This window comes from Nomascus leucogenys, chromosome 22a (genome assembly GCF_006542625.1).
Source record: "Nomascus leucogenys isolate Asia chromosome 22a, Asia_NLE_v1, whole genome shotgun sequence".
Classification (NCBI taxonomy): domain Eukaryota; kingdom Metazoa; phylum Chordata; class Mammalia; order Primates; family Hylobatidae; genus Nomascus; species Nomascus leucogenys.
The window spans coordinates 39,685,377-39,705,242 of record NC_044402.1 but is presented as its reverse complement, the minus strand read 5'-3'; the positions used below and the strand labels follow the sequence as shown (position 1 = coordinate 39,705,242).

General features: G+C 48.9%; 1 protein-coding gene across 1 annotated transcript; it reads left to right on the top strand.

The window, feature by feature from the left end:
• The first annotated feature begins 7,526 nt into the window (after positions 1-7,526).
• On the top strand, positions 7,527-18,111 carry LOC100600231 (dehydrogenase/reductase SDR family member 2, mitochondrial). Its single transcript, XM_030802282.1, has 10 exons — positions 7,527-7,534; positions 10,839-10,876; positions 11,286-11,463; positions 11,623-11,800; positions 12,236-12,337; positions 15,605-15,672; positions 16,581-16,632; positions 16,879-17,013; positions 17,300-17,355; positions 17,615-18,111. Exons 1-10 carry the CDS (start codon positions 7,527-7,529, stop codon positions 17,724-17,726), a joined length of 927 nt encoding a protein of 308 aa, XP_030658142.1. The 3' UTR covers positions 17,727-18,111.
• Positions 18,112-19,866: the final 1,755 nt, after the last annotated feature.

Sequence of the window (19,866 nt, the reverse complement as noted above, 5' to 3'; positions counted from 1 at the left end):
TAATTAGAATAGCTTACTTACTATGATTATTTTACCAAGGCTTTGACTAGAATGGTGTGCTTTCCTTTAAGGAATCAAATTTGCCTTACAGAGCCAATAAAAGCCCCTTGGGAACACTGCCCTCATAGCTTGTCCACACAGTTCTTGTACACAGTTCTTGACTTGTGGTAAGTAGAGAATGTCACTTTCTGGCAGGTCCAGGAGCCTCAAGTTATCTTGGGACCTCTAGAGGAGAGGAATTTACCCAACTCATACAGGTATTTGATGGCACAAACCCATGGCTTGTCTTAAGGCTTTAAAAAGTCTTATCTGAGATTCCTCATGGAACAGTTTCATCAAAGCCCATTTTAAAAGAAGACTATATGGCAAATAATTATTTTTACTGTATTTTATGTAAATAATCAGGCCAAGTATAATAAGACTAAAGCTTATTTTGTAAATAAGTCAGTCCTACCATGATTTGTTTTTAGTAAAAAAAAAAAAAAAAAGGGAAATTAGAGAGAGAAAAATTATGTTTCAAGAACTATGGTATACCTGTTATTAGATTCTAGTCTTATCAGTTGCTTTTGAGGTTTTTTTTCCCTGCAATTTAGACTGACCTTGCTTATTCCTGTGAACCAACCAGTGATCTCTGGCTGCAGCTCAGAATAAAAAAGAGGGATGGGCCATCAAGCTCCAGATGATCCTCAGTGAGGAATACCATACTCTCAATATTCAGGAGTCACCCTTCTACAGAGGACCCTAGACTGCTCATCAGTGGGACACAACAGAGGTGAAATTCTGCCCCTGCCTTCCTTGGACCTGGCTGAATACTGCTTTTACCAACCCATGGAGCCACCCTGCCCTGACAGCTAGCAAGAGGCCAAGACTCACAGAACAACCACCACTGCCCATCTGTCAGCAGGAGGTAGCTATAAAAGACTGATCTTAGTCCATTTTCCCCAAAGAATTGGGAGTTTTGGATGAACTCTTGATGGGGGAAGTGTTTACAGTAGGTAGTCAGGTAGACATGAACAGGATAGGAGAGGCCCCCCACCCACCCAGGAATGTCAGGAGACCATCAGGTGATGGTCAGACAGTTGTTATACTGTCTCTCTAAAATAATTGGTCACAGCTGGTGCCAGGGAAAGGCTGTCTCCCAACAGATAGAAACACCTGAAGCTGGTGATCAGCAGCTTCTTGATAAGATCTCAGGAGTTGGGTGAGTGGGCTCAAGCATGCACATCAAGAGGCAAAATGTTGGAGTTTAGTATATAACCTTCTTCTAGGAACACTTGACTGGTAAGGGAAGAATGCCTCAAGTGAGCATGTGTACAACTCCAGTAAACACACTGTGCATGCAGCCCCCTCCCAAGTGCTGACAGGCCACTGTGCATGCAGACAGCCCACCCCAAGGGAAGAATCAGGGGAGAAGTAACACAACCCCGGAAGCTTGGCAACATATAAGATACCAAGTCAAAGTCAAACTGGGCACTTGATCTCTCAAGTCACCTGCTTGGCCCTCTTCTAAGTGCACTTTACTTTCTTTCATTCCTGCACTAAAGCTTTTTAACAAACTTTCACTCCTGTTCTAAAAGTTCCCCTGGTTTCTCAGTCTGCCTTATGCCCCTCAGTCGAATTCTTTCTTCTGAAGCGGCAAAAACTGAGGTTGCTGCAGACCCATATGGATTTGCTGTTGCTAACATACTTTGGCGCAATGTGACTCATATGTTCCCTAGTGGTAACATCTTTAGGTCTCAGATCCTGATAGGGACCAGAAAGCTCTGGAATTCTCTCTCCAACAAAAGATTACATCGGGGACAGAACTCACTCCCAGCTGAAGAGTGACTCAATTATTAGGTTGGTGCAAACGTAATTGCAGTTTTTGCATTGTTGAAATTTGCCGTTTGATATTGGAATATATTCTTAAATAAATATGCTTATATTGTCCGGGCACGGTGGCTCACGCCTGTAATCCCAGCACTTTGGGAGGCCGAGGTAGGCGGATCACGAGGTCAGGGAATCGAGACCATCCTGGCTAACATGGTGAAACCCCATCTCTACTAAAAATACAAAACAAAATTAGCCGGGCATGGTGGTGGGTGCCTGTAGTCCCAGCTACTCGGAAGGCTGAGGCAGGAGAATGGTGTGAACCCAGGAGGCGGAGCTTGCAGTGAGCCAAGATCACAACACTGCACTCCAGCCTGGGCGACAGAGTGTGACTCCGTCTCAAAAAAAAAAAAAAAGAACAAATTATATATATATGTGCTTATGTTATACATCATTTTAATGTGCATTTCTTGCTTTGCATTTTTTTTTTGCTAAGGACTTGTTACTTGCTGTTTATTTTATACTTATTTTAGACTACGGAAATGGTGTTAGACAAAAAGCAAATTTGAGCGATTTTCTTATTTGAGTTCAAAATGGGTTGTAAAGCAGTGGAGACAACTCACATCATCAACAATGCATTTGGCCCAAGAACTGCTAACAAATGTACAGTGCATTGGTGGTTCAAGAAGTTTTGCAAAGGAGATGAGAGCCTTGAAGATGAGGAGTGTAGTGGCCAGCCATTGGAAGTTGATGACAAATTGAGAGCAATTATCCAAGCTGATCCTCTTACAACTGCACTAGAAGTTGCTGACCATTCTACATTCGGCATTTGAAGCAAATTGGAAAGGTGAAAAAGCTCAATAAATGGGTGCCTCATAAGCTGACTCAAAGTCAAAAAATTATTGTTTTAAAGTGTCGTCTTCTCTTATTCTATGCAACAACACTGAACCACTATCCAGTTGAATCGTGATGTGCAATGAAAAGTGAATTTTCTATGACAACCAGCAATGACCAGCTCAGTGGTTGGACTGAGAAGAAGCTCCAAAGCACTTCCCAAAGCCAAACTTGCACCAAAAAAAGGTCATGGTCACCGTTTGGTGGTCTGCTGGTCTGATCCGCTACAGCTTTCTGAATCCTGGCAAACCATTACTTCTGAGAAGAATGCTCAGCAAATTGATGAGATGCACTGAAAACTGCAACACCTGCACCTGCAGCAGGCATCAGTCAACAGAAAAGGCCCAGTTTTCCATGACAACGTCCAACCACTCATTGCACATCCAACATTTCAAAAGTTGAATTAATTGGGCTGTGAAGTTTTGTCTCATCTGTCATATTCACCTGACCTCTCACCAACTGACTACCACTTCTTCAAGTATCTCGACAACTTTTTGCAGGGAAAACACTTCCACAACCAGCAGGATGCAGAAGATGCTTTCCGAGAGTTCGCTGAATCCTGAAGCATGGATTTTTATGCTACAGGAATAAATAAACTTATTTCTCATTGGCAAAAATATGTTGATTGTAATGGTTCCTATTTTTATTACTAAAGATGTGTTTGAGCCTAGTTATAATGATATAAATAATTTAATTATTGTTATTAATACTATATAATTAGTCATATTCTGCAATCCAAACCCTTTCTTTGAAAACTCCTATGTTCCCTCCACAAATTGAAGAGTGGAATTGCTTTCTACTCTTCCCCTGCTAGCATGGATAATAAAGACATCTTGCTCCCTCTTATCATAACTATTATTATTTTGATTTCTTTCCACAAGCAGCAAGCAGCTGGTCTCTTTTGCTGGTTATGCTTGTTAAGTGGTATGTGCAGTATTCTGCAGAATATTACTCAGACAACAAGTCCTGCACTTCCCCTAGGTTTCCTCCCAAGGTGTGGGTGAGGCCTTTTCTGAAACCCTCCTCCAACCTTTCTGAATTCTGGGACTATAAATTCCAGGAATCTTTGAGTTGTTCAGATAGAATCTGCAGTGCCTGAAGTCCAGCCTGCTGCTTACTCACATCCTCATACTCAGCTGAAGACTGCCTGACAGAAGGGCTGCCAACCTGCACTCTGGACAGACAGGTGCACAGCCAGGTAAGCCTGGGCCAGCATCACACTGCCCAGGGCAGGCATGATGTGGCTCAGGCTGGGGCTGCCTTGCCTTACTGCCTTGGGTTGGGTCTATAATGACTGGAACTGCCCATCTTCACTCCTGTTTACTTTTTATGTTGATGCTTCTTTCTTCCTGCCTCTATGTCTGCAGCTCAGTCTATTTCTTCTTTGATTATCAATACAAAGCTCTTGGGGCTATCAAAGTCCTTTGGACCACCCAAGTCAACCCCTTATTTTACTGTGACACAGATGGAGGCAAGAGGGGAACAGACTCGCCCAAGATCACACAGTGTCTGCTGATATCTCCTTAGTGCTGATGAAAAAGAATCAAACTGTAAAATATTTGAAGAGATTTATTCTGAGCCAAATGTGAGGACCATGACCCACGATACAGGTCCAGGAGGTCCTGAGAATATATTCCCAAGGTGGTTGGGTTGCAGCTTGATTTTATACATCTTAGGAGAACAGAAGCTACAGGCAGAGACATAAATCAATACATGTAAGGATTACATTGTTTTGGCCCAGAAAGGCAGGACATCTTGAAGTGGGGGCTTCCAGGTCACAGGTAGATTTAAAGATTTTCTGATTGGCAAGTGGTTGAAAGGGTTAAGCTCTGCCTAAAGAGTTGAGGTCAATAGAAAGAAATGTTTGTAGTTAAGATAAGGGGAGTTGTGGAAGCCAAGATTCTTGTTATGTAGATGAAGCCTCCAGGTAGTAGGCGTCATAGATAACAGATGGTAAATATCTTTTATCAGACCCTAAAAGGTGCCAGACTCTTAGTTAAATCTCTCTTGGATCAGGAAAAGACCTGGAAAGGGAAGGGGATTTTCTGTAGGATGTAAATTTTCCTCACAAGAGACAGCTTTGCAGGGCCATTTCAAAAAATGTCAAAGAAATGCATTTTGGTGTAAAATACTTCAGTTTTTTTTCAGGACCTGCTATCTGTCATGTGATGCTATACTAGAGTCAGGTTAGAATTTGGTATCTTATTGCTACAAAGTCTGTTTTTTCAGCCCTAAGGTCTCCATTTTAATATTAATGCTGGTCAGTCGTACCTGAACTCAAAAGGGAGGAGGGTATAATAAGGCATGTCCAACTCTGCATTCCCATCATGGCCTGCACTGGTTTTTTAGGTTGACTTTGGAATGCCCTTTGCCAAGCAGAGGAGTGCTTTCAGTTGGTTATTTCCTGTTTACATTATTCTCTTTTCTGATTTTCAATGTTTCTAACTCTTCCTTGTCTCTCATTCTTTCTCCTCTAATCTTTGTTTTCTTCCTCCACCCCCCCCCCACCCCTTTCCTCTTCTCTCTTTGGACCGGTGCTCAAGGTCATTCACCTCCAAGATGGGACTAGGTTAAGGGTGTGCCCGTTCAGCTTCCCCACCCCCAAATTTGGGCATCTGAATTGATCAGCATGGAAAGGGGTATCAGAGTGGGCAGTGCCAGGCTCAGGGACCATTCTAAGCTCCCAGGACCTGTGGTCAATTCTGCTCCAGCTGACCCAGGTGACTGTTTTGGGGAAAGCATAAGTGAGTGGGGAAGGGTGAACTAGAGGCCTTGGAAGCTGCTCACTCTTCCCATCCTCCCAGGCAAAAGAGGGGCTTTGCATGGGAAGGGGAAGCAGGGGAGACAGAGGAGGCCTGACTTCATCTCTGCAGGTTGTTTACCTGCAACAGGCCAGGCAGAGTTGCCTTTCCTTACAATAGCTCAGTTTTCCTGCAAACCACACTGAGGCAAGTTCAGACAAGCAGGGCTCGGTGAGAACTGTTAGAGGCCAGAAAGGTGACAGCCAGACTTGCTGAGATAGCAACACTTCTCAGAGGTGCTGTTACTCTAGCCTTCCAGCAGGGGGCGTCCTGTCCCGACAAAAGGCGAGTCCTCTTTCCTGCTGTCCTCCCAGCCAAGGGGACTGGATTCCTCTCAACCTCAAAACGGGGTTAATCTGTGCTCGCAGCGGAAGGAGAGGAGTTCCCCAGGGGGGGCATAACAATGTTCAGAATCTGGTGTCCTGTTTAGAAAAGGTAGACCAATCAGGAGCTGAAACCCCTTGTCTCCACGAAATGCAAGGCTGTAAATATGACCTTGCAGGAAGGAGAGAGGCGTGTGAGAGAGTAAGCGAGAGCAACAGCAGGCAGAGTGGAAGCAGCTGGGAGGGAAGAGGGAGGAGGTCTAGGACCTACAAAGACTGTTTTTGGAAATACAATATCAGAAGAGATATAAATCGGAAATCAAGGCTTCCTTCCCAAAGCAAAGCATTTGGTCGCCTGCATTTTGACACTGAGTACAGACTGATATTTAATAGACAGTTTCTTCACAATTCCTGAGCAGCACCCATTCACTTATAATTTATAGATACAGACCCCTAACTCTAGGGAACTGAGTTATGCAAGGGTTGCTAAGGAACAAGGGGAGACGCAGTAGGTAAGGCAGGGGTTGCTTAGTAACCAGGAGTCCCTTGGTGATGGAGTGGCCAGAGCGTGTCTGGAACTGATGAGGGTCTGTAGACAGAGTCATCCCATGCCAGAGCCTCCTGAAAGTTCACATCTGTCGGCCCCTTGGCCCAGAGCTGCTAGAGCCTGCCTCGCTTCCCCTTCCTGGCACTGTCCTGTCCCACATGAAAAGCACACTCTTAAGTCCCTGAGTGCCCTGCTAACCCCTTACTCGAACCACTCCTTCCCTCCCTCTCTCAACAGGAAGCTCATCAGATTCTTCCATTAGAGTAGGAGATGGCAGGCCAATGGGAATCCCACATGGGGGAAGGCAGGAGCCTCTGGGCTAACATGAATGTGGAGCTGGGAAATTAGGGTTTGGGTGAAAGAGGGTCCCCTAGACAAGCATCCCTGGCATTTTCCAGTTCATGGTGAAATATCTTCATACCTGAGTTTCCCATGCCAGATCCTCTCCCTGCCTTCACATCTGCGCATAGCTACAGAGGCACACCCTTCCCTTCTGAAGGGCCTCCTGAGGGCCCAGGTCTCCACACAGCAGCCTGGATGTCTGTGGCTGCTTTAATTGGCTCAGCTCCACAGACCTCCCTTCAGAGAGCTTCAATCAGCACCGGCCTGCTGGAGTCATTCAGAACTGCAGTCTGCTTCCTCAGGCATGAGCCCCCCATTCTCTGTATTCCATGCACAGAAGCATCCCTGCTCTCTCCCAAACACCCTGGACATCCACACCCTCCATTCTTCCTCTCAGCCTGTTTCCCCTTGACAGGAGGACCTATCCTGTTGCTGCCCCTGTCAAAATCCTCCTCAGTCTTGCAGGTCCTATTTATCTGCAACTTTCCCAGCCTGATTAGCTCACCAGCCTTATTGAGCACTCCTGTGTTTCAAGCCCTGGGCCCCAAGAGGGAGGAGTGGAGCCTGTGTTCAAGGAACTCACGTGACACTCAATACTGATCCTCTGCTTCCTGGCTAGGATACTCCATGGAAGCCCTCTGTGAACTGAATGTTTAAAATCAGAAAGTTTTGCTTATTTAAAGCAAAGTCCTTTGCATAGAACAACTTTGAGAAAGTATCTGAGATGCTGGCAAATTTTCTTCTGAGAAGGCGAATTGGAGGATTTAATTTTTGAATTAGTTTTAAGCTGCTTGAATTTTAAAATTTACCATGAGCAGGTAATCTTTACTTCTAAACTTTTAAATTGTGAATTATAATACATATGTAAAAAGTACACACAGACATAGGTGATATAATATATCTTCATGGACATCATGTAAGCATCACTTGCTTATCAAATACAATATTGCCAGCACCCTAGAAGCTCTTTGGTTTGCCCCTTCTTTTTTTTTTTTTTTTTTTTTTTGAGACGGAGTCTCCCTCTGTCACCCAGGATGGAGTGCAGTGGTGCAATCTTGGTTCACTGCAACCTCCAACTCCTGGGTTCAAGCGATTCTCCTGCCTCAGTCTCCCAAGTAGCTGGGACTATAGGCATGCAGCACCACACCTGGCTAATTTTTTTTTTTTTTTTTTTTTTTTGAGACAGAGTCTCGCTCTGTCACCCAGGCTGGAGTGCAGTGGCGCGATCTCGGCTCACTGCAAGCTCCGCCTCCTGGGTTCACGCCATTCTCCTGCCTCAGCCTCTCTGACTAGCTGGGACTACAGGCGCCCGCCACCACGGCTGGCTAATTTTTTTTGTATTTTTAGTAGAGACGGGGTTTCACCATGGTCTCGATCTCCTGACCTCATGATCCGCCCGCCTCGGCCTCCCAAAGTGCTGGGATTACAAGCTTGAGCCACCGCGCCCGGCCACCTGGCTAATTTTTGTATTTTTAGTACAGATGAGGTTTCACCATGTTGGCTAGGCTGGTCTCCATCTCCTGACCTCAAGTGATCTACCTGCCTTGGCCTCCAAAGTGCTGGGATTACAGGCATGAGCCACCGTACCTAGCCTGTTTGCACGTTCTTAATCATAACTGCCTCCCCACAGCTTTACCGTGGAAATACCCACTCTCTGACTTTTGTGGTGATCACTGCCCTGCATTTCTCTGTGTTTTTGTCACCTGTTTGTCTTCTTAAGCAACATAGACTTGTTTTACCTGTTGTTGAAACTTGTGGACTCACATAATATGTATTCTTTTGTGTCTGACTTCTTTTACTCAACAATATATTTTTTAAGATTCCTTTATGTTGTTCAGTGTGGCTTCAGCTCATTCATTTTCATTATGGTATAGTATTCCATTATAGAAATGCAACATGGTTTGTTTATCCATTCCACCGTTAATAGGCATATAGACTTTGATATGGTTTAGGTCTGTGTCCCTGCCCAAATCTCATGTCGAATTGTAATCCCCAATGTTGGAGGAGGGGGCCTAGTGGAAGGTGATTGGATCATGGGGGCAGATTTCCCCCTTGCTGCTCTTGTGGTACTGAGTTCTCATGAGATCTCGTTGTTTGGAAGTGTGTAGCACCTCCCCGTTTGCTCTCACTTCCTCCTGCTCCAACTGTGTAAGACCTGCCTGCTTCATTTCACCTTCTGCCTTAATTGTAAGTTTCCTGAGGCCTTCCCAGCCATGCTTCCTGTACAGCCTGTGGAATTGTGAGTCAATTAAACCTCTTTTCTTTATAAATTACCCAGTCTCGGGTAGTTCTTTTTTTTTTTTTTTTTTTTTTTTTTTTTTTTTTTTTGAGACAGGGTCTTGCTCTGTCTCCCAGGCTGGAGTACGGTGGTGCAATCTCAGCTCACTGCAGCCTTGACCTCCTGGGCTCAAGCAATCGTCCCATCTTAGTCTCCTGAGTAGCTGTGACTACAGGCACGCACCACCACACCCAGCTAATTTTTGTAGAGACAGGGTTTCACCTTGTTGCCCAGGCTGGTCTCAAACTCCTGAGCTCAAGGGATCTGCCCACCTTGGCCTTCCAAAGTACTGGGATTACAGGTGTGAGCTACAGTGCCTGGCCTCAGGTAGTTCTTTTTTTTTTTTTTGAGACAGAGTCTCGCTGTCGCCCAGGCTGGAGTGCAATGGCGTGACCTCGGCACACTGCAGGCTCCACGCCCTGGGGTTCACGCCATTCTCCTGCCTCAGCCTCCCGAGTAGCTGGGACTACAGGTGCCCGCCACCTCGCCCGGCTAATTTTTTGTATTTTTAGTAGAGACGGGGTTTCACTGTGTTAGCCAGGATGGTCTCGATCTCCTGACCTTGTGATCCACCTGCCTCGGCCTCCCAAAGTGCTGGGATTACAGGCGTGAGCCACTGTGCCCGGCCAGGTAGTTCTTTATAGCAGTGTGAAAACTAACACAGACTTGTTTCCAGTTTGGAACATTCTAAGCAGGCTTCTGTGAACATGTGTGTACAGTCTCTTGGTGCACACATGACCTCCTTTCTGCAGGATGCGAGTTCCCTCTACAGAGTCAGAGATCTGTATTTTCAACTTCTCCATATAATGCCAAATCATTTCCTGAAGTGATTGTACTTACCCTCTATCCAGCAGTGAATGAGAGTTTCTGTTGATTTTGCTTTTTCAACTAGAAGTGAGAGGTGACAACGTGCTAGCAGCCCTTGCTCACTCTTGGTGCCTCCTCGGCCTCCACATCCACTCTGGCTGTGCTCGAGGAGCCCTTCAGCCCACCACTGCACTGTGGGGGCCCCTCTCTGGGGCTGGCCAAGGCCCGAGCCGGCTCCCTCTGCTCGCCGGGAGGTGTGGAGGGAGAGGCGCCAGCAGGAGCCCACACTGTGCAGGGCGCTCGCCGGCCAGCAGGGGCTCGGCGGGCCAGCCGGTGCCAGCTGGGCTTGACTGGGGAAGGAGCTCCCTCTGGGCTGCTGGAGTGCCTGGGCTGGGTGCCGCAAAGTCCCTCAGTGAGTGCCATTGAGAGAAGAAGCCAGCTGCGCTTCTGGGTCCGGTGGGGACCTGGAGAACTTTTCTGTCTAGCTAAAGGTTTGTAAACGCACCAATCAGCACTCTGTGTCTAGCTAAAGGTTTGTAAATGCACCAATCAGCACTCTGTCAAAACGGACCAATCAGCTCTCTGTAAAATGGACCAATCAGCAGGATGTGGGTGGGGCCAGATAAGGGAATAAAAGCAGGCCACCCGAGGCAGCAGCAGCGGCAGCAGCCTGCTGGAGTGTGTTTGCACGCTGTGGAAGCTTTGTTCTTTTGCTCTTTGCAATAAATCTTGCTTTGCTGCTGATCACTCTTTGGGTCTGTGCTGCGTTTAAGAGCTGTAACACTCACCCGGAAGGTCTGCAACTTCACTCCTGAGGCCAGTGAGACCACAAACCCTCCAGAAGGAATGAACAACTCCAGACGCACTGCCCTTAAGAGCTGTAACACTCACTGCGAAGATCTGCAGCTTCACTCCTGAAGCCAGCAAGACCATGAACCCACTGGGAGGAATGAACAACTCCGGACACACCATCTTTAAGAACTGTAACACTTACTGCCAGGGTCCGCGGCTTTATTCTTGAAGTCAGCGAGGGCAAGAACCCACCAATTCCAGACACAGAAGCAGTTAATAACTGGTATAATTATTTGTTGGTGCCTGGCATCTCATTTAACTGGGAAGCTGCAGGGGTGGGGTCCAGGGCTGAGTCTGTGGTTTACTAAGGTGTCTCCACCTCTACTGCCCAGTGCCTGACACATTGCCAGTACTCAATGTTTGCTATGCAATGAATGGAAAAATCACCCTTGTCTACTGAATGTTGAGTCTCACATTTTAATTTGTGAATAATTTCGCCAGTTTTATAGCTTAGGAGTTTTCATGGATTGCTTTCCTGACCTGAGGTTCCCCTGTTTGAAATTTACCCTAACCAGCCTGACTCTCTGCCACTCTGTGTTGCTGGCCTTGTCTCTCTGGAGGAAGGAAGAGGGTAGAATACCTTCATGCTCACTGAGGCATCAGTGATAAGTGAAATTGATCTTTTCCCCCAGGCCTGATTCAGCAGGAAGCATCTCAGACACCAACCACCGTGCTGCCAGCAGTGGCCCGGGGCTACCGGGGCTGGTTTCATCCCTGTGCTAGGCTTTCTGTGAGGATGAGCAGCACTGGGATAGACCGGAAGGGTGTCCTGGCTAACCGGGTAGCTGTGGTCACGGGGTCCACCAGTGGGTGAGTGCTGGATTGCCCATGGGTCCTGGCCCCTCACAGGGTCCTTGTGGCTTCCACAAGGACTCAGGGTTTTAAAGACCCAGCCTTATTTGCTGATTTCCAGAGCTGGGTAGAGGAAGGACAGTGAGGCTGACTTGTGCCCTCCATCTCTGCATCCAGGATCGGCTTTGCCATCGCCCAGCGTCTGGCCCGGGACGGAGCCCATGTGGTCATCAGCAGCCGGAAGCAGCAGAACGTGGACCGGGCCGTGGCTGAGCTGCAGTGGGAGGGGCTGAGCGTGGCGGGCATCGTGTGCCACGTGCAGAAGCCTGAGGACCGGCAGCGGCTGGTGACCAAGGTGAGAGGGCAGGCGATGGAAGGACACAGAGAGGGGAACATGCAGAACCTTTCCTTCACTGCTCAGCCCTGGGAGGGGGTTTAGAATATGTCCTGAGACCATGACTGCACCCAGGCTGCCCAAGCTAACCTCACTACCCAGAAGGTCCCTCAGGAAAGTGGCTTGTTCGTGAGAGGACCCTCACCCCACCCCCAGGCCCTGGGAGAATCATTGTGGAGGAGGAGTCTGAAGGGGTGAGCGAGGTCCCCAGAGGGACTCCTGGAGGAGACCTTCCTCTCTCAGTGCCTGGCCCCAGGAGCCTGCCCTTGGGACACCTAGGTCATTTTCCTTTAGGAGCTCTGCAAGCTTTGCCTGAAGGCCCTATGACCTGGGCTGCCCTGGGAGGAAGAGCCCTCCTCAGGCCATCTCCACACTCATCCAATCCCCTCTCCGCAGGCCCTGGAGCACTGTGGGGACGTCGACTTCCTGGTGTGCAGTGCAGGGGTCAACCCTCTGGTGGGGAGCACTCTGGGGACCAGTGAGCAGATCTGGGACAAGGTGAGAGGCCACCCCTGGGGAGGCGGCTGAGGGCCCGATGCCAGTTCTGCGCTGGGCTCCAGCATGCGTGTGCCCACCAAGACTCTCTGTTTCCCTCCAGAGGTTACGGGAGAAGCAGGCCCCGGGTGGTAGTCCTGCCTGGCCAGCTGTCTCCCAAAACGTGCCCGGATGCTACTTTCTGGCTTGTTGGTTCTTAAATCTGACCCCCACACTTTCTGCTTTGTTTTCTCTTCTCATCACTTTTGCATTTAATCATTCAGCAGATATTTATTGCTGTCTGCCAGGCACCACCATTCCAGGCTCTAGGGATACAGCTGTGAATGGTTAGTCAGAGTCTCTCTGTAAGAGTCAAACATTTCTGTATGGTACACCCTTTTGTAGGGGAAGATACGGATACTGTGTTTTTCTTTGGTGACCTGTGCCTCTTGCGGAGACTGTCTCTCCTAGAAGGGGGCTCCTCACTGAGTCCCACACGAACTTGCTGTCAGGACCAGATCCAGCCATCAGCATTCCGGGGGCTTAGACATCCCAGCCTGCTGCAAGTCCATTCAAGGATTCTGCCACCTTGTCCACAAGGGACCGGGAGAGACCTTGTAAAATGCCTCGAAGCTCATCTTGGGCCTAGTTGTTCCCCAGTGACTTCTGTTCCCTTCACTCTCATGTTTTGTTTCCTGTTCTCTCTGCCGGAATGCATGGTGATGAATCTCATTCTTTCTGCCATTGTGAGCATTCCCCACTCTGCCCTAAGCACTGGGTCAAGTGTTCCTGCCTTTTGGCCTTAGTGTGTTCTGCCTTCCCTAGCTCCTACACTCTCACTTGCCAACATCATCTTCAGGCTGGCCCCTCCCTTCTGTCTGCCCTTGGCTGGGTGCCCTTGGCTCCTCAGAGATGATCTGAAATTTGAGCTCCCTGCAGCCCCTGCTGAGCAGCTTCCCCAGGCTCTTTAGCTGTGTTGTTAATGCCTCCAAAGGATCATTTGTAATTTTACAGCTGGGATTTTATTGCTGACAGTCTCCTAACCCTCCTGAATCATTTTCCTGTTTAGTGTCTCAGTTCACAGGATCATGACTCTTTTTCTCGAAACTGTTTGCAGTCCTCCCTCCTGAAGCTGAGGGCAGATGCCAACAATCTGACCTTACTTTCTCTGATTCTCCCCTGTTCTCCAAGGACTTGGCCTTCAGTGAGCAATTCTGTACCACTGGACAGAAATCGTTGATGACTTGTGCCTGATCACATCTGCCATCACCTCGGAGGTGAAATTGTCACAAAATGAGTTTAGAATTTACCAGATGCTCTGCTTTCAACTAAATGCGTTTTCACTAGGTGTCCTGTAAGGAGAGTTCCTTACCACTCATCTTATTCTTGAGCCAGTTTTGAGGCCATGTCCAGGCAGACCCCCCTTCTTTCCAGCAGGTTGGGAAACCTCTAATCTGTTAAACTACCAAAACCACATCACCTCTATCCTTCTCCTGATCCAGTGACTCCAGCGTGCGCCCTCTTTCAGGCTCATGGATAGTTCTCTGCTCAGGACTACTTGGCACACAGAGCTACTCTCTCTTACTTTCTAATGGGGCAGTTTTCTTCATCAAGGGAGGGAGTCTCACCTTTTCTTTGGCTTGGGTTTTGTTCCTGAGTCTAGGAGGGGTCTTACCTCAGCCCCTCACTCAGCCTGATGCACATGGAGTATTGGACAGATATCCTGTGGGCTGGTTGGGGTCTGTTTTGACCAGGAAACCCTTACAGCTAGCCTAATCCTCAATTCCTTCTTATTAGGGACCTCAGGGTGGTACCCCCTTCTGACATCTGGGCCACTTCTTGCAGTCATGGGGGGGTCATCCCCCACACTGGTAACCTGTCGTCAAATGGGCCACAGCAACATTTAGCTTAAGTATTTCTCCTTCCCACATCCAAGGGATTGAGTGGGCGTGAGATCGGGGAGTGGAAAAAACAGTGAACAGTCCTGGTCGGTTGCAGATGTGCAGTCTCATTGCCTAGAGATGCAGGATGCAGCTGACCTGAATCAGGACAGATCCCTGCAGGAGGGACTCCTGGTGCCATGTCAGTCCCACCTGGCACTGCCCTAGCTCTCAGGCTCTGCCTCTGCATCTTTCCTTGCTACTTCCTCTTTCACTTCTCCCCCCTGTTCCCAGACCCACCAGACAGAGCTTCCAGAGTGTCAAGACCTGTGTGGCTTAGCCCAGATTCAGACTTTAGTCACAAGCAGGATCAGCATAGACATCTAGCTCCCAGAATGGCAATCCTCTGTTGTGTCTCCCTGTTTGTATTGGCTGCAGGAAAGCTCAGAGCCAAGTCTGTGATAAACTGGTGTGTGTAGGCCCTTACAGCCTGCGTTTTTGTGACCAAATAATGGAATAAATGCTCAGTCCTTATCACATGCTGTGAACTGTAGGCACCAACCTCACTCTTGCTTTTTCTTATTTTTCTACGCTGATTTTTCCTTTTCTCCATTTCTTCACACATAGTACCTATTTGATTTATTTTGTGCTGTCGCATTGTGAGTATGCCTTAAATTCTATGGGGATTAGGCAAGAGGACAAGCAAATGAAAGCTCAGAGAGACAAAAAAGGCTCTTCCAGAAATCTCCCTTGCTTCTAGCACCTGCTTCTCCTCCATCAGGCTGTCTTCAGTCTTTCTCCAGAGGCCTCTGCTTACAGTGTGTTGTTGTTTTCTTTTTAAGAGACAGGGTCTCACTCTGTCACCCAGGCTGGAGTGCAGTGGCATGATCATGGCGCACTGCAGCTTCAAACTCCTGGGCTTCAGGGATCCTCCTGCCTCAGCCTCCTGAGTAGCTAGGATTACAGGTGTGCACCACCACACCAGGCCAATTATTTAAAAAATTTCTTGTAGAGACAAGGTCTCACTATGTTGCTCAGGCTGGTCTTGAACTTTTGGCCTTGAGTAATCCTCTCACCTTGGCCTCCTAAAGTGCTGAGATTACAGGCATGACCCACTGCCCCCAGTACCCATTTTCTTTAAAAGGCCTGAACATTTCCTTCCTCATGTCAGTCCTGAACAATTCACATTTTCAGGGCTCTGCTCACAGGCCTGTGACTTAGCCTGCCTGCCTATGAAACCATTAGCAAATTGGAAATACCTCTTGCACCAGTCAGAAGGGGGATTGGTTTCTCTTATATGCACATAAATTGGGTCTACTGCACAAATTACAGGGCTCCAAGTGTCTTGTGAGAGCAGGACTTGGGCTGACCATGTCTCTCTGCCCTCACTCATGCTCTGCTCTGATTTCAGATCCTAAGTGTGAACCTGAAGTCCCCAGCCCTGCTGCTGAGCCAGTTGCTGCCCTACATGGAGAAGAGGTACTGCAGGGCGGGGTTGGGGACCAGTCGGGGTTGGGGACCAGTCGGAGTTGGGGACCTGAGGTGGGCACAGAAGTAGAGTCGGTAGCACAGCCAGTAGTGGGTAGAGGACAGAAGAGGTCTGGGATCTCCACATCCCTCATCTTCCTGTCCCGCTTCACCGTCTGTGTGGCTGCCATTCCCAATTCCAGTGGCTGCTGGATGAGAGTAGTATTCCGGGGGCCCAGGCATAGCCTCCTTGGCCTTGACATCAGCAGGTTTGGGACAAGGCTATGCTTTAGCTCCTTGACCTTGTGGGCTGGTCATTGTCACCTTACATGCTCTCTGTTCTTACCAACTTAAAACCAATGACAGGGTTAGCCCCATTCCTCTCCATAGGAAAAAGCCTGTCCCAGACCCTTCCTCATGCCTGTGCTTGGTCTCCAGGGACCCTGCCTGTGTTCCAGGTCCTGCAGATCTGACTGTACTCCTCACAGACACACCCTTAGGAACTGGCCAGGGGCTGTCTTCAGTAGAAGGAAAGTTCCTGACTGTCACTTCTGGTTTCCCTTACCCCATCTGCTCCTTAGAGGTTGCCCATTGATAGGCACTCACCATCAGCCTTGGGTGCCTCTTCACGAAGCCCACCCTGCCCTCTCCTTCAAGTACCTGGCAAGAGAGGAAGCAGAGGATAAGGGTTCTGAGCACAGATATCGTATTTATGAGAAATAGGCATGGAATCCCAGCTCTGCCATGTATTGGCTGGTACTAAACCTTTCTGAGCCTCAGTTTCCTGAACTCTGAGATGGGGATAGTAATAGGACCTGTGTTGCTTCTGTGAGGGTTGCATCATTTAATGACCTCATGATAGTATCACCATCAGTGGTAAGCTCTTAGCTTCAGCTTCTCTTGTGTTTGTCTTGTCTCAGGAGGGCTGCTGTCATCCTGGTCTCTTCCGTTGCAGCTTATATTCCGATAGTGGTAAGTGCTTGGTCATTGTGCTCCTGAGTGGTATAGGGTGAGGGACAGCTTTGTTCTCTGCTTCAGAGCCTTACAGACAAAGTGCCTGGGACAGACCCCCGCCATCCTCCTGCTGCCCTGGGCTGAGCTTGTCTCCATGTGGGTGGGAGGGCTGTTGGGCCTGTGAGATCCCTGTAGGTGAGAAATCCAACTGATGCTTTCCCCCACTCTCCCATATCCTAATCACTCTCTCAATTCCCCTCCCAGGAGCTGGGTGTCTACAATGTCAGCAAGACAGCACTGCTGGGTCTCACTAGAACACTGGCATTGGAGCTGGCCCCCAAGGACATCCGGGTAAACTGCCTGGTTCCAGGAATGATCAAGACTGACTTCGGCAAAGTGGTGAGGATTGGGTGTGTCTTCCATCTCCCAGTCTGGCTCAGTGGGAACCCTTCCCAGTGACTAAGGGATGAAGGGGTGACTGAATCCTTAGGTCAGCATGCCTATGACTGAGGTCCTCATTGTTCTCTGAACTCAGCCATGATGCAGTCCATCCATCCTGAGAAGATGCTCCTTCTTTTGAGAAGGGCAAAGCTGCCCTAGGTGCTCTGCCTGGTGGCCTTCCCGGGGCCCTGCCCATCTTCTTGTTTTAGTAGCACTGACTCCTTCATTTCTTCCCTTTGCCCAGTTGCATGGGGATGAGTCTTCCTGGAAGAACTTCAAGGAACGTCATCAGCTGCAGAGGCAAGTGGGGTTTGGAGATTTGGTGGTCCGTGTGTGGCTAGGCAGGGGCAGTTGAGTCTATTGCAAGAGCAGACCCCTCCCTGTCATCTGGCCATTCTTTTTGCTGAAATCTGGAGTCCACATGGCCCTGGAGGGTACAAGTAGCCCTGCTGCATCCCCCTTGTTCCCCATGGAGCCCACTCCCACCTATCATCTGTGAGCCCCAGAGCAGCAGAATCAGAGTACAAGATGCTTGACACTGTGTCCTCCTTCCATCCAGGACTGGGGAGTCAGAGGACTGTGCAGGAATCGTGTCCTTCCTGTGCTCTCCAGATGCCAGCTACATCACCGGGGAGAGCATTGCGGTGGCAGGCTTCTCCTCTCGGCTCTGAGAGGAGTGGGGGCGGCTGCACAGCTGTGGTCCCAGGCCCAGGAGCCTGAGGGGCTGTCTAGGTGATCATTTGGATCTGGAGGCAGAGTCTGCCATTCTGCCAGACTAGCAATTTGGGGGCTTACTCATGCTAGGCTTGAGGAAGAAGAAAAATGCTTCGGTATTCTCCTTAGGACTTATCTGCTTGTAGATTTGGCTGATCCAATCAACATGTGGGGTTCTTGGTGTGGGGCTGGGGAGCTGAAGGACTTTATGGAGCTGGTGCTTTGGAGGAACCTTAAGGGAAAGGAGTAGAAGGTCAGGCCTTTGAAGGATCTCAGCTCCTCCTCTCTGTAATTTGTGCTTTAAGCATTTTTTTCCTAAAATAAACTCAAATTTATCCTCAAGTCTGGAAGCATCTGTCAAGGGTAGAGCCCAGGGCAGCATGGTGGGAAGAGACCTCTACTGCCAGCTGCCCTGAGCTCGTCGCAGACACACAGAGGTGGGAGTGAGTGTGCTGCCTTGCAGAAGGCTTTGTGTGTGCTCTATTACCTGAACTGGGCCTGCTGGGGGCTCAGCAAAGTGGTGGTGGGTGATGGTGGAAAGATTCTGGGGTTCTCCCAGGAGTCCTCCAGGCTAGTACTTCTTAACGTTTTCTGAGCCACACAGGCCTTTGAGAACCTAGAGAAAACAGTTATACCGAATCTTGTGCATAATTCCAGTTAGAGGAGAGTAGTCAGAGCTGAAGTTCCTCTTGGGGTGAACACATGGCTCTCTCGGAAAAGGCCCTGTGTATTGTCCTGAGTCATATTCGGGGGCACCACCCTCTGTGTATGCATACTGAGGCTCAGCACAGTGGAGGGGGAACAGTGGTCCTCGAGTCATCCGTGGCCCGGAGCACTCCTCTTGCCACCCATAAATGTTGCCCTGAACCAGTCCAGAGGGAGGAACTGAGACAAGGCTTCCAAGCTGACCCCCAGCCTTGGTCTCATGGAAGCCCTTCAACAACACCTCCTCCCCACACCACCCGGGGATGGGTCCTTGTGGTGTGAATAGTTCAATTACAAAAGCATTTGTGCATTTTACTACAAGCTATGCATTGTGCCGGGTACCCTGGAGAACACAAACATAAATAAGACCAAACCTTCCTCCAGTTCCTTCAGTGTGGTGGGAAAACAGAAGGTAGAACACTCATCAGAAAATGAGGCAGAACATGTTTATTCATTTGATACACTTATTGACTATCATTCTGTGCCAGGCACTGTTCTAGGAGCTTGGGGTATAGCAATGAACAAAACAAAATTTGCTGCCCTATGAGCTCACATGCTAGTCAGGAGAAACTACAATAAATCACAAACTATATTATATATAGTGTTAGTAGGTACAGAATAAAAAAGGAGTAGGGCAGAGGAGTTGAGGGTGTGGGGGTGGTGGGCAAGCCAGGGTAGGCACATCATATGCAAAGCATCACAGGACCACGGAGGACCATGGCTTCCAGTGAGGCTGGTGGAGGTGCCATTGGAGCTGAGACCTACTCATTAAACATAAGAACAAATTGGGTTGCAGGAATGCTGTCTTTCAGTGGGAAGGCCAGGATCTGAACAGGTGGGACTGTTAATGGTGAAGGGATAAATGGACCTCTGGAATCCTCAAGACATGGGAAGAAATATTACAGTAATGGACAAGACCAGAGTCCGGGTGTGTTTTTGGCCCTCCAGATCCACTCCTCACCCTTCTCTGCCCTGCGTGGTTCCAGGCTGACCTCTGTACTGTATCATGGAGGCTCCCTTGCCCTCAGGCTTCCACTCAGGGGTAGAACTGGGGAGGGCACATGTTTCCCTGGCCCCCTCCCTGAAGGCAATGACTGCGTCCACCTATGACTACGGCTCCTGTGAGGCCACCCCCATCCCCAACCACCAACTGGCTCCCTCCTTGGTCCCTTCAGGCCAGGAATCACTGTTGCTGGTTCCTGGTGCTTCACTACCCTTTGCTGGTTCCTTTAATCTTTCCCACCTATTATTCCTTCATTGCATTCTCTTTAATTACTCCTTTGAATGTGGCCTGACAGGGGAGCCACAGCCAGGTCAGAGTGGGGCAACCCTGATAGGTTTAACTGTTGATATCTTTCTAATTACCCCCAGCCAGGCTGCCCTGGCCTCTTC